The following is a 15,154-nucleotide window of genomic DNA, read 5'->3' on the forward strand; positions in this document are numbered from 1 at the left end:
CTAAGGAAAAAAAGGGTAACTTAATAGCACTGAAACAATGAGAGATTCTGACTTTATTTAAAGCACAATACCATGATTTTGGGAACAAGGACTGCAGCACCTGCAGACGGGTTAAGTTTAGGCCAATCTACAATAAGCTTTCAAGCGATACGATTTGAGCTTAAAGTTTGTCTTCTATATATACAAGTTATATGTTCTATATATACAAGTTATACGGAATTCATTACACATATATATTGGTTAAACTATGAAGCCTAACATATGTAACAAACCCAAAAGCATAAATACAGGAATAGGCATAAAATTGGATAGAAAGATCTTGTAGAAGCACCATGCAAGATTTTCAAGATAACTTAAAGTATCAGGTGAACTTCAAGAAAAACACATACGCTTCTATAACTTAGTTTGAAATCTGCTCTGCCTCATGGTAACAAGCTCCTTAACTATTGTAAACTAATAAACTGTATATTGCTAAAACTTCAGTTTGACCCTGAAAGTAACAGAAATCTCTTTGGAAGATCGTATGTAACAGTTTGTTATAGAAGTGTACACACTGGATAAAATAAAGATGTATTCCAAAATTAATATATGCAGTTATCTACTGTACACCAAAACATTAAATTAAAACTTTTTTTTTTCTATATAAAGCATAGAAAATTATTCTTGCAAAACTCAATGCATTTTTCTAGTTCACTTCCTTACATTTTCGGAGAAAGTGGTTTTGCTGTTCTGTACAGCGTCGCGAAGCACTTTGCAATGCAGATCATCCACAATCGCTGCTGGGTGTCGGGAAGTAGCACAATGCACCATTGCTTCTATGTATCTGTGAAAGGAAAAAAGCCCCCAAAACTATCACGACCATAACTGTCAAACTTCCAGTTTCACATGATACACTACCAAAAGCATTTATTTAACATTACAAACAGATAAATTAAACACTAAGAGAGAGAAAGCATACTTCCTCATGCAGCAAAATATTTTCCCAACTTCTGTCCAATAAACACAGAATTACACTCACCAAGTACAAGACAAGCTTGTTTTTAGACCATTTTTAGCATAATCACTTAAACAGAACATTATTAAAGGGAAAACTAGTTACCTGTCTAGTGCCTCTGCCACCAGAGGAGTCAGAACTACATCTACAGCTCCCTTTACTTCAACAATTGCTGTTGTCCTGGTCTGGGAGACAGGGTGATCCAAGGTCCATTCTTCTGTTATTGTTTCATCATCTGTGTTTTCTGCAGACTTCTTTTCCAAAGGAGTGTAAGGTGTACTAAACAAGTCAAACACATATTAATAATCTAGACTTCTAAAAGAAATATGAAAACACACATCACTAAATACTTTTATCTTGTATCTTATAATAATCTTATACTTCAATAGAATTTCAAAAAGAGTAAAACAGAAGAACCAAGACTAAATGAATACAAATCCATTTCAAGGTAGGAATCTACAAGCATTCAGAAGTCAACTGTTTCAAGTGATAAACAAGTAGTTATGCATAATAAATTGATGTTCAGCCTCATTTGCAAACAAGAAAGTATTCCTCATGATTAACAGTGTATAACCAAGTCTTCAACATGCTAAAATTCTTTTGCAGTATTCCAGTATGATTTTAATTCTTAGTAGGCTGGAGTCTGAGATTTTACTGTAGTTCAGAGAGCACAAGAATTCAATGCTTTCATGGTATACTTTTTTTTTAAAATTTAAACCAAACCCAAACATTTTAAAACAAAATTCTGTATGCTGTTCTAAAATAGACTAGTACTGAAAATACTGCTGACAAATTAAATTTTGGAAGAGTATTAAGATTCAAAATATTTAACAAGAGTATCAGGAAAACGCTACTCTCTCATTTTTTAAAAAATATTAACTATGTTATGCAGTTATTTAACTTACTTGGACGTTGATCCTGTAAGCTGCATGCCTCTGTCCAGTAATGAATTAGCTGTGAGACCCTGTTTAACAATCTAATAACGAAGTATAGAGAAACTTATTACATTTCTTCTATTAACCAAAGCTCTAGCAATCACTTGCAACTGCATGCTGTTCTACAGGGAGCATTTCCAAGTACAATAATGAGAATTCAGATCACACATGTTATCTGCAGAATCCTAACTTGGTCTTTTTTCCTCTAGGACCTCCCAGCCACATAGTCAAAGATAGGAAGTCTGAAATCCAAGGTATTTGTCAACTAAAGACAAAACTTCTAAGTTTCTCAAGACTTAATTCACAGTGTGTATCTGACTACTTTAGTTTGTTTTGAATTCTTATTCCTTTCTCCAGTGGTCCTGCTCCTCCCCTCAACCTCTGATTCCCCAGTCTTCCATACCTTAAAAGTTGGGATAGAAAGTTGCTCAAAAGATGATGAACTTTCTTCACTCGTTGGTGTGTCAAGGTCTAAAGGACGATGTAATGAGGATTTTGAAGTTCTTTTATTAGCTGGATGCTTTACTGACCAGTTGATCACCTGGAACTGTGTAAGGTAGTTTTGGTAACATGCCATTACAGGCTGCTGTGAAGTTATTTGCTCAGTTTCTACAGTCTTCTCAGATTCCACAGTATACATGGGATCATCCTCTCCTCCCAGAGCAGAAACAAATGATGCCTGTGAAGGATGAGTCTTAATTGGCAAAGCTTTAACATCTTGGCTAATCTCTCCATGGGTTGTAGTTGTTAAGGGCCCTTCTGTACTGTGGTAAATAGATCCTCTACTGTAGTCAATTTTCTGAGCTTGCTTTTTTCTCTTCTTCCTTCCTGGATAAGTTCCCGGACCTTCATCACTACTTATGGGTTCAAACTCTTCTGCTGCAGAGAAGTAAGCTTCGCTATCAGCCATTGACATACTGGAATCCATGGAGCGATACTGGTGAAACGAGTTCGAGTCTGCAGAGGGAGTGTAGGGGAAGGACCCAAAGCTCCTCCTCTGCTTGGGAGAGTCCAAGACGTTCTCATCGCTGCGAGACACGTCGCTGCTGAACTGCACGCCGACCGGCACGGGCTGCTTGTCTCCGTAGAAGGCGGCTGTGAGGCTCTTGGTGCTGCCCAGGCGAGCGGAGCACACGGACGCTTGGCGCTTGAGCGGGGACCTCAGCGGGGACTGGCCAACGCACCTGTCCTGGGGGCCGGGGGAGGCTGGGCTGCCCTCTGCACCCTCACCCAGGGCGCTGGAATCCGAGATTAAAACCTCATTTGAGTATTTTGTTATCAGTGCTTTTTCTTTTACATTACAGGAGCTGCCAAACGTTTAAGCTATTTTCCATTAGCACAGAACTTATTTCTGTAACAAGGGCTGCACGGTGAACTCTGCCACTCATTAGTCCACTTGTCTATGTGGAGACAAAGTGCAAATGAGCTGTATTGCATGCATCGTTGTCATACATGCTGGATTTTTTAAAATCCTTTGAGTAAACCAAACTTGCATTCAAACTACGAAATTAATTTCCACAATGACATTAAAAATAATCAATACTGTATAAATTGTTAAATTTTACATTTATTCTTGCATAATGTGTTCAAGAGCCCAACTACGCTTCTATTCTGGATGAAGATGAAGAATACTAACCTTCCATGACTATCTTCTCTTTTTGCACCAGACAAGTACTCCTTTGGTCCCAAGTGATCCTCAGAAGCAGAAGACGGGCTTTCCTTCTCACCCGCAAGCAGGGGAAGGGCAGCACTAGAGCTGCTTGTTTCCTCAGAAGACGATGAGGAGCTGTGGGAACGTAATGGCACCTGTAGGCTCAGATGTTGCATCTTTCTTTCTATTTCTATACCCACAGATCTACAATCCCAATCTTTTCGTTTCACACCATTTGCTTTGCCTAGGTTCAGAGAAAAAAAAGAAAGAAAAAAAAAGGATATCTGGTAAGACAACTGCAACAGCCTCTTCCCTGACCCCTAAAATGCAAACCCTTATTAAACAAAAGCCCTGTGTTAGAGAAGCACACATACTGGTATCTCATACTAACAAAAGTAAATAAATTTATAGCAACAATATAACAAATTAATTTGGTTGAGTGCTTTCTAGACAAGTAGAAGAGCTGTAAGTCAAAAAATTGTTTTACTCAGAAAGAGTTTCAGCAGATGTAGTGAGTTTGCTCACTACTCCCAAGTATCACGCTACTATCAGCTCTCAGAAGATCACATGGGCCTGTGTTACTACAGGACCTCTTGTACCAGAATGCAACAACCGCTCATTCATGACAAACAAGCAGACCAAAAAAAAAAAAAAAAATTACTCATGTTCTCTCAAGAAATTCAAATTTTGCGCAAACAGAATAAAACCACATTTCCATGCACATTCTCACCATCTAAAATTTTAGGTATCTCCTTAGTAATTATCCATTCTCCTGGCTGCAGTAAGGACTGCCCATAAAACATATCAGATTCTGCACTTGTACTTGAGAAAGCAGAGCTGCTTGAAGGTGTTAGATCCTCCAGTTTGAAGAAGTCTAGTCCTGTTACTGTGCCACCAAAGAATCGACAACCACCAAGGCAGCCACACTTGTTCTTGCTTCTCTTATTCTTCAAATTATCATCAGGCCACAAAAACCACAATCTACAAAAAGCCAGGAAAACAGAGAGCAAAACAAAAACACGACCACATCAGATTTAAGTATGTTTAACGTCAGTGAAAACAAGATTAAAAGATATTCCTCTTTTACAAAGGACGTCCTGTTTCATGTAACATGAAATGAATAAGCAAGATTTGTATCTAAAAGGTAGATACCAGGCATAATATGAAAGGTTGGCTCCACAAGTAAGAAATCATAAATTGTGTGAAGGGCTTGGGCAATCATGCTCATGCACTGATCACATCCACCTGCCACAACACAAGCTAGTAACAACCACCCTGCCACTCAGCACGGATGCAGCACTGCACACATACTGCACGCTGGTATTTGCTGCTCCTTTCAGAGGCAATTGCTCCTTGGGGAGCAGTGACATGTGACATCATGTTCAGAGCTGCCCAGGTCTCTTTAAGGCTCATTTTCAGTCAAGTCCGAATAAGCTGGATTTCCTCCTGCAGTGGTCCTATCCAGAAGACCCCTGCGCATCAAGGGGCTGGTGATACATATGCCACCTTGAGTACATGCAGGCCTGTGCTGTGCTGCACTGTGCTGCACGCGGCAGCTTCGCCTCCAGCTCTTGCTGCAGGATAAACCTTGCTGGCTAATTGTAAACCAAACAGTCTGTTGGCAGCTCCCATTTGGCACCTGCAATTAACCACTGGAGTGTCCCCATCTTCATCTAAAATGGCAGCAACTAGTTCTTACATGCACATCCTCTTTTACCCATCATCACAGCTGAGCATTCAACATGCTTAAAAAGCAACATATAAAAAACCCAAACATCTGCAGTCTATGCAAGTGAAAAATACAAAGTCACACCTCTAGATGAATATATGACCTTAAACAAAAACCACGTCATTGAAATGCATCTCCTCCAACAGTGCCTCTTACCTCTTAGTTCGGTTATCGTGTGTTTCTAAGAAATGTCTCTGTACTTCATGTTTAGAGGGGTGATCTGCAGCTAAAGCAATATCTGCAGTGATGAGCCCCAAGTTGACAGATCCAGCTTCCAGCCAATATGCCCTCCTTAATATAGGCTGAAGACCAGTTCTGCAATTGTTCACTTGCTCAACATACTGTCTCAGTTGAAAGTCTTGGATAGCAGCACTTACACCTTCTCCCACAGACTGGTTATGGAGGTTGCAGTTTGCAATACGTATAGCGCCCATCTACAAACACAATGGGAAGAACAAACAAGTTAAAATAATAACAACCAACCCAAACCCCACAATCTCTGACTAGCTGCAGTGAAACAAAGAATGAGTCATAGACAAAAATATAAAGAAGTCTATTGATAAAGAATTATTGTAATTCCTGCAAGTCACACACTTTTACCTTGATATTTGTAGCACAGCCATGTTCTACCACATACAGATCTGCTCCATCCATGGCTAAGCGTGTCATAGTGTACTTTAAGTCATCAGATGTAGGGCATGGTCCAGGGACACAGTTCATCTAAAGAAAGATTTAAACATACATTAGGAAACTAATTAGATTTGTTCTTATCCTTTTATTTATCTTCTGTTTAACAGAGGGTTCTCACTAGAGCAATATTTCTTTATTCTACAGTAAGGACATAAATATGAGGAACGCGGTGTCTATCTGGATTCTACTGCTGACAGTCATTTTCTCTAGTGCATGCTTAGAGCTTTGGCCAGCAGTATCTGCAGAATCTCTTGTCTCTCCTGGCTTCCACCAGCAAAAGGCAAATCCAGTCCTCCAAACACCATATAACAAAAGCTGAAACCTACAGATTAAAAGCAGGAAAAGGTCAAAAATGAGAAAAAGTTCATGGAAACTGTCAGCTCAAGTCTCCCATCAAAGCACTGATTCATATAGCAGGAGCTATAACTCACTGGCACGGAAGAGGCAAGAAACCAGACATGACTCCTATGGATACTGGGTGAAAAATAATTCATACAACATAAAAGCATGTGGTGCATCAGAAAAAAAAATCCTCAGAAAAATCACTTTTAAAGCATTATTAGCTATAATTTATTGATGAGGCATCCAAACTGCTTATATACTCCATATCGCTTGATTATTTTAAGACCAAATTTAAAAACTGCTCTAGAGAGTGCATAGTGATAAATTAAGAATGATGAAAGTATTACCTTAGAGTCACAAAACCGACGATCAATTCCATGCTGACAAATTACTACAGATTTTGGCCTTTCCAATTCAAACTCCCGGCACACCACGTGAAATACAAAGCTCTGTCCCCACTCCAGAAGGCACGCAAGCTGTAAGCAAACAACAAGTTGCCTACGAATAAGTATTCAAATTAAACTTCTAGGGTTCAGCAGATTACTGAAAGAACATCAGCAAATACTGGCAGATGATGAGGAATAAAAACAAACAAAAAAAGGAAAAAGCCACGTTAATGCACTGGTTGAATGGCTTTGCTTACACATGACCCAGGATTGTACTTTTGTGTGTGTGTGTGTACGGGTGTGTGCAACGACATGCAAGTTCCTGTAACTGATCATGGATAGCACTGTGACATTAAAAAGTTTTCTAAACTATTTCCTCACCTAAGGAAACAGCTTTGCTCTTACAGTCAATCAGGCAGTTATTAACACAGAACTCACTTTATTTTACGGCACACACACACACACACATAAAAATGCTATTAGTTTTCATAATTTAAAAGCCATACTTCCTTGTATGGGTGTGACAAGGTTACATTAGGAAAGCACAAGAGGGAACCTGCTGAACAGAATAGTGCTGAATGTGGCTGGGTCTAATAATTAGCCTATTGTTGAATTAAATCTTTTATAGAGTTAGTTTCTTCATAAAGGAAATGAATCATGACTGTCTCTATTATGAGAGGGAAATGAGTTTTCTTTGGCTACCCAAAGGAAAGCACACATAAAATCAGCAGTAATTTAACCAGAATGCAGCTGACCGCCTTACACAAAATCTATCTTATCCTCCCCTCACCTTCATGAATTTCTGCAATACATTGCACAATGAAAGGAAAAAATAAACTTAAAAAAGGCCCTGAAACAGCAAATTTGAGCATTCAAGCTTCACAACAATGGTGACTTAAAAAAAAAAAAAACACACACACACACATGCAATGTATAAAACTGAAAATGGCTTTGTAGGATAAGAAAACCCTTGAACTGCATTAACTAGGTGTATTTAGAGAGCAGTAGAGTAAGTACCACAGATTGCCTGAATCAGTGGTAGCATTTTGGGAAATGGCTCTACAAAAATCTGTATACAGGGCACAAAAATAACTATCTGGAGTCTATTCTTTAAATTCACTGAAATCACCTATATGTCATTTACAAAATTGTGCCTTGTTTTCTTTTTATTTGCTGCCGAAGTCTTCCAGTGAAAGCAGCTTTTAAATCCTAGAAAACACTGCCAGCTTTTGCACAAATGAGGTAGTGTAATAATGTACAGGGGATCACCACTATATAGAATTAATCTATTTTTCCCGTGTTTCAGAATATAGCGACAAAGCAATCTTTTCTAAAGACCTGGCAGCTCACACCAATAAACCAAAGTGTGTTCCCTATCATATGCTTGAAGCCCTCATTGTGTTTAGAAAAAAATACAATATAAATGGCAAAAGTAAAGGAAGGAGCACTGAGACTGACCTTAGAAACTCTAATGGTGTGATAGGAAGTTGTCTTCTAGTAGCGTTTCCAAGTATTAGAAGTTGAAGGGAGAAGTGTTACTAAGCTATCAATTACTCTCCAAGTTCTGAACCCTGCCCATTCTAGATTCCATCAAGTTATCATCTTATTTGTCTCCTACTTTAAACTATGGTTTTGTTCACAGTTTTCTGCAAAAAGCTAAAACTTACACATATGCAACAAACACACTACATTTGTGTGTAACAACAGGCACATTTGCTACTAACTTGTTCATGCTCTTTTACCATCAACCTTTCAAATTCTCATACAACACCAGACACTCAGTCACATCTAGATTTAAGATGAATGTCAAATTAATCTTATTTGGCATTCCCTATCCATCTAAAGAAATGGTTAGATTTTCAAACTTTAAGCTTGAGATTACCTGAAGTACAGATGCACCTAACTCAGCTGCTACCTTACACTTCACAAAGTCATTGCTACAGCAGTTTTTTGAGAAAGAAGTAATATTTGGTATTGAACAGCTTCTAGAAGGTACCTGCGGTGCTGTAACTTTGGCTGTGAGGCTGCCAGCCTGCACATCAATGAGCCAAGCATACTCCAAAGTATCACTGCCCAGAGGCAGGCCTTCTGCTGAGAACATGGCGTGCGCGCGCAGCTGCAGGCCCGACAGGCTGATGTGGCCCTCTCGAAGAGCTTCATCCGCTGCAGGCCGCTGTGGAGAACAAGTAATTCACTGAGCTAATTCATCCACACAGACAATTTCTGTAAGCTTACTAACTATTTAAAGCAAAGGGGTGCACAGCTAGCTGACAAGCTACAAATAACAACACTTAACTCTGTCTCTTTACATGAGCCTCATACTCAAGAGTATGGCGTGTGACTCCCCTCTTCCCCAACCCTCCGCAAAGCGAAGAAGCTCACAGCTCAAAACAAGATCAACTCTAAGATACAGACCTACCTGTATGATTTATTCCAATAAAAGTCACAGAAACTGTGTGAAAGGTGTAGCTTTTATATTTACTAACCTGTGTTGCTTTGAAACTATATGCTTAGAACAAATGAAACACATCTTTAATTGTCTTCTAGTAATTGCAGAAAATTCAGGTATGATCAGGTTGTTGAGACCTTTTATTGAAAATTTACTCACTAGTTCTCAGACCAAATTAAATAGTACTCTGACTTCCTGAAAGTATTTTCTGCAGAAGTTCTAAATCTAATTTAAGAGAACAGAGTCTTTTCTCCTCTGCCCATGGCTAGAAATGCAAGATGGCAAGAAAAAGATTTAAAAAGGACACACATGTTTTTTTTTCAATGCTCTTACAATTCCTTAATAAACTTTGTGTGTGTGCAACAAGAAAGTTCTGATCAAAACAGAATTCAATTTTACAGTCATTACAGTTTCCCCAACACAAGAACAAAAACCAACTCCTTACCTGATAGTTGTCATTCAGAAATAAATTCACTGGAGACAGTACAAGCTGAAGCATTGTTTCCCTAAATCCTTTCTTCATCTCAAAACACAGTCTTTCCAAGAAGGCTGTGGGGCACTCAGGACCATCTGGACTGCAATGCTAAAAATAAAATAAAATTAATTAATTAATTAAAAATAATCAAACACATGCATGTTGGAAGCTCAAAAACCATAATACTGTTCAATTCTCAGATAGAAACAAAAGCCAAAATGGGAGGTATGCTACTTTTCCTTCACTTGTTACTTAAGAAAAAGCTTGTGCAACTTCAAATCCTTTTGACTTAATCACACAAACTGAAATTCAAACTCATTTGGGAAAACTCATTAGAAGATGCTTCTTAGTTGCTTCTAATACAGAAAGCAGCAGCAGAAGTCAGCTGTGCTACTTATCAGAGAAATCATAATGGTCCATTAAAAAGAATGGACTACGGATCACGCAAAATCAAGTTCGCTGAGTACAATTATACAAAAAAAATCCTGTTCTCCCTTTCAGATACACTAAATTACGTTTCAAATTGTTTTGAATGACCACAATTCAAATCTTATACTCATGGGTTTAGAGCACATTTTCCCTACTTAATAACTGCAGGAAGGTAAATTTAATTCAAGATAAGGCAATTGAAGAGTCAGATGAAGCAAAATATTTCAAGATTCCAAGGCACTTACCACTGGTAGTCGCCCATGCACTTTGTACAAGTTAACAAGCACAGTAATATCCCATGGACGCAAAGTAAGAGGGTGAATTGGTTTGACTAAACTTTCGTTTTCCTTTTTGTCATTTTCCACTCCAACAGCTGTCCATCCAGAACTTGAAGATGTTGACAGCGACAAAACAGGGCTTGAAATAACTTCTTCAAAATCAGTGTACATGTCATCTTCTCCGAAATAGTTTTCCTGAGAAAAGGAATTATTTGCTATCACCACACAGAAAACAAAGTAAAAATATACAGGCAATATAATGAAATACAAATCCAGAGTTTTTCTGTAAGTTAACCTCCCGTAAAATAGGCAGTACAGTTATAGCTAAATAGTTTTCTTTTTATGAAAAAACGTCATTTTTATTACATGTATAGTTTAAGTACAATTTTAAGTCATCTACTTTGCAGAAGAGGGGCTCAAGTTCTCAAAACAACCATATCCTGGATGTATGCAGCACCAATAACTATTCTGAAACACTACTATTCATATTTTTAAAGAGACTTTGTGTTTTTAAGATATGTAACTTTGAGAGAATTGACACAGAACACTTCCTGTTGGTCTTTCACGCACCCTTCTGAGACTTACCAGAAAATACAAAAACTTTATATATGCTTCCAAAATACTTGTTCATAAAAAACTCCCCTCAAGTCTAAAACTCAACTTAGTTTCAAGTCACTCCCCACTCAGATATCCAGGACCAAAAAGCAAAAAAACTTGGTTAAATTCTACTGGGAAGCAAAAAAAAATTCATGATAAATAAAATCCGCTTAGTTTGTTAGCTTGTCCCAGCAGACCATTTCCCCCTGCAAAAACCTAGACCTATACAAAAATAAAATTAATGAACAAATTAAGCCTCTCAAAAAGATTTTTCTGGATGAAGGAAGTTCTAATAAACTATATTTTAGAGTTGGACATGTAATTTTGCTGTCTCAAACTGTGTCTTAAGTATTTTCAGCATTGCCATACTGTGTATCAACTAAGCACTGCTTAGCGGTCTATAATGTAAGTCCCTCAAAAGTTGAGCAAAGCTCACATGCTCAGCTTTAACTGAGAGAAGTTAGAGGCTGCGTGTTAAGAGGGATCTTGAAATATTTAGGGTGGCCCAGCAGAGGGTGCTAAGTACGCTGCTAACTTGCTGCTGGCACCTTCCGCAGCCCGGGAGAGCACCTAAGTCACCCTGGCTCAGTCCATAAACCCGCCAACACCAAGCAGAGCCTTTCCCCAAAAAACTACCCTCAGGAACCAAAAGCTGAGTCATTTTGACAAACGTGCACATGCAGGAGACTTCTCTTGCACATGTAAGAGAAGCTGAAGACATGCTGAAAACAACTCTTAAGCCATAAATAAGGAAAGCAAACCTAACCAAACCAGAAGGCTATCAGAAAGCTATGATAACAGGTGCTGCCAGTGCACCTGGAAACCACATGTAAGCACAAGTGACAAAGATATTAAAGCAAATGTAAATGTCTTGGAAAAAAAAATCATCTCAAGTCTTTGAAAATAACAGTTAGTTTCAACTCGAGAAATCTGTACCTGTGCCCAAAAAAACAAGTCATTACAAAACCAAGGGCTCTAACATGGCACTGTGCATCTGCACAAAAGCACAGAACGGTTGAGGTTGGAAGGGACCTCTCGAGATTGACTAGTCAACCCTCCCTGCACAAGCAAGAGGGCCTAGAGCACGTGGCACAGGGTCACTTGCACAAGAAAAGGGAGGCTGAAGAAGGAAACTGCTGTAGGAAGATGGGGGAAAAGCAACTTAATAAACAATATAAGCCAAAGATGGGTACAACTATTGGGCATATCCAAGGAAATGAAAGATTTTCAAGATATCCATTCAGCACTGCCCTATTTCTTTTCATTTTTATTTTAATAATGTGCATATTTGAAAGTCCTTCCCTGTACAAGACTTATTATCACCTGCTATTGTCTGTGTATGTGCTATGTACAAGTAAACTCTTAAAAATTTCTCTTTCAGTGTGGGTCCTGACACCCATCACCTGCCTCAGAAAATTCCTTATCCTCTGACCTGACCTGAAAACCTCCAGAAATGTTATTTTAGCCTAGACTGAAGCTGATCTTTTTCTAAAAAAGGAAGAATTTCCTTGGTAGCCAAATCAAAGTGACAAGATCAATCACCTTTCTATCTGTTGGGGCAGAGGAATAAATTGCTTCTCGCCCTCTCTCCCTGTTGAAGATCAGTAATGGAACAGAATGTGAAATAAGCAATACATACCACGATTTTAAAACTTAAAAGCCTGACACCAAGAAAAAAAATGAAAGGATTAAAAAGAGTTTTATACATCCACTGAAGTAAATTTTTAAATGAAAGTGATCCTGTCATCCTTCCCACTTCCTCCCCATGCTCTTGGGAATTCCAGAAATTTCATTAAAACCAATTAAAACAAAATACAGGCAGAAAACAAATTAGGACACCAGAGAACTCAAAGATGCCCTGAAAACACAGGTTCTGCTACATTTTTTTTTAATAGTGGGTGTTAATGAAGGCATCTTTCTTTTAACTACTGTTAATTTAAAAGAAGCCCTGAAAATCGGCAAAAGTCAAAGAAGTTTTCTGCACATGAAGACAGGAATATATACTATTTCTCAAAAATAAAATTATGCTGATATAGGCCCCTACATATATATTAGAGGTCTGCTCATGAGCCTATGGCCAATTGAATTCATCTCAGTTATATCACGTTACCAAATGAAGTTCTTTGAAACTACTTTTACAGAAACCTTTCATCTAAATTCATATCCTCTGCATACAGAATTCAGATTTTTTTCTGCCTCAAACTAATTGCTTCCCTTTTGTACATAAGGTCATCCAGAAATTTAGCAAGCTGTGTTCTTCCTCCTACCTTTACACACAGGAAGGCTTTGAGCAGGGGCCCATACAGGGTTATCTGAGAATCCGGGGAGAGCTCAAGCTCCACGTGGAGCTTGTCAGGAGGCAGCTCTGAGGGATCAAGGGGAAGGCGCGTTGAAGCCGTGGGAGATGAAACGACGCTGTCGGCTGTTTTCTGCGAAGGCCTCAGCACAGACAACATTGTTTCTTCCATTTCAGACACTTGGGAGTGAGTGAAAGAAGAAATCAGTTAGGCTTCTCTATTTCCAGAATTCTGTCCATCAAATCTGTTAAATCTAAAACCATTTGCAATGCTCCAAAATTGATTTTATAATTATGGTAATATTTCTGCACTGCAGAATAGTTTATATCCAGTGACTATTAGGAGACTCAAAACAAAATATTTCAATAAATATGAATTATACAAGAGAAAATCTGTAGTTACGAAAATTATTTCAATTTATTTATCTTTCTGTTGAAGTTAAACAAAAACATGCTTTTATTTCAGTGTATCATATTTACCACAACCACAAAGCTAATGCCAAATAAACAAAAGTAAATAAGCAGGAACATTGTAAAGGTTACATTAAATAAATAAATAAATAAAAACTATTCTGAACTGAAGGTTCTGTAAGCCTAAATTTCATTTCAAACAATTCAATTATTCTAGTCACGAAACAGTTAGCAAAATTGATACTTATTTCCTATTCCTCTTTTTATTTGGAGTTGGGAAAAATAAAGTGCTTTCTATTTTTAAGTAAGGAAAGGCTAGGAGAAGAGAGTGAGTAACTGAAAGTGCTTTTTGCATGTAAAGTGATTGCTGAGAAGTAAAAATATATATATATGGAAAAGCATGTAGAATTGTTTCAGAGGGAATAATATTTCAGGTGCTAGTTAACTGGAAGAACCAGTACATGCAGAACTACAGTGAACACACACATGAACATTATTGTCTATAATGGTTTCTCTGTGATGGCATTATATTGTATCTGTTACGAATTAGTTAAGTGACACAGTGAGATGGCAACTTACTAGGAAATTTCATCTCTTGTTATGCAACATATTTGTTTCTTGGGGTTTTAGAGTCATATCAACTTACTCAAAAGAAAATCAGTATTTTGCCACACACACACACACACACACACACACACACACACACTCACTCATCTCCTGTGTTAGCATCACAGATCAACTAAAACTCTCGAAGTGATCTTTACTACGCTCGTTATTCAAAGGAACCAACAGAAGTGACACAGAAAATTACCTGAGCACACATAAACTTTTAAATCTACAAGTAAATATTTACAATGTTTGAAGTACGCAAATCCAACACAGAAAATGGTCCAGAGTTTTACAAGGACATTTAAATGTCTGCGTGGTGAACCTTTCTTACTCTGCTTTATCCTGTGAAATTTGAGCCTTTTTAGACTTGAGCTGCTGAAATGCAAAATGCAGACAAGCAAAATGCATGTCTTCCTGATATTTGTGCACTGAGGTCTGTTCAAATTAGCCCTGTTCATTCTTCTACTGCCTTTCCTCCACAAATTCTTCTTTCATGCTCTCATCCCAGAAGACTTTTATATAATCCCGTGACTTACTATATCCGTCCTGTTGCAGTTATCATAACCTACAAATATTTATCTTTGTGCTTAAGTACAATAGACCTTAAAAATATATATACATATACATAAAACATGTATATAAATACATAAAAATATACATACACATAAAATATGCATATAAAAAAATACATACATATAAATTACTTTCTTTAAAAACAATCTTATCTGACCAACACTGTTCACCTCAATGGTCCTACGTTCGTGAAAAATTCCATTTCATATTTAGAAAAGACAATCCAGTTGTACATATATATTGTATTTATATACAAAAATCCTGAGACTGTCATCAAATCTGAAGAGAAAAAGCTTTGAAATCCAACAAA

General features: G+C 37.8%; 1 protein-coding gene across 1 annotated transcript in view; it reads right to left on the reverse strand.

Moving 5' to 3' along the window:
* BLTP1 (bridge-like lipid transfer protein family member 1) overlaps positions 1-15,154 on the reverse strand; it is a 96,260-nt gene that overhangs the window by 50,993 nt on the left and 30,113 nt on the right. The window contains exons 19-31 of the mRNA XM_088527677.1: positions 13,223-13,431; positions 10,326-10,553; positions 9,622-9,759; positions 8,724-8,900; positions 6,689-6,817; positions 5,910-6,029; positions 5,466-5,743; positions 4,311-4,561; positions 3,566-3,824; positions 2,333-3,167; positions 1,900-1,970; positions 1,100-1,273; positions 703-823 (exon numbers count right to left, since the gene is read on the reverse strand). Of these exons, the coding sequence (XP_088383803.1) occupies positions 703-823; positions 1,100-1,273; positions 1,900-1,970; positions 2,333-3,167; positions 3,566-3,824; positions 4,311-4,561; positions 5,466-5,743; positions 5,910-6,029; positions 6,689-6,817; positions 8,724-8,900; positions 9,622-9,759; positions 10,326-10,553; positions 13,223-13,431 (2,990 nt within the window). The remainder of the gene's footprint in view (positions 1-702; positions 824-1,099; positions 1,274-1,899; positions 1,971-2,332; positions 3,168-3,565; positions 3,825-4,310; positions 4,562-5,465; positions 5,744-5,909; positions 6,030-6,688; positions 6,818-8,723; positions 8,901-9,621; positions 9,760-10,325; positions 10,554-13,222; positions 13,432-15,154) is intronic.

This window comes from Tinamus guttatus, unplaced genomic scaffold, assembly GCF_059628265.1.
Source record: "Tinamus guttatus ecotype Peru unplaced genomic scaffold, ASM5962826v1 Tinamus_guttatus_pri_ptg000288l, whole genome shotgun sequence".
Taxonomy (NCBI): Eukaryota; Metazoa; Chordata; class Aves; order Tinamiformes; family Tinamidae; genus Tinamus; species Tinamus guttatus.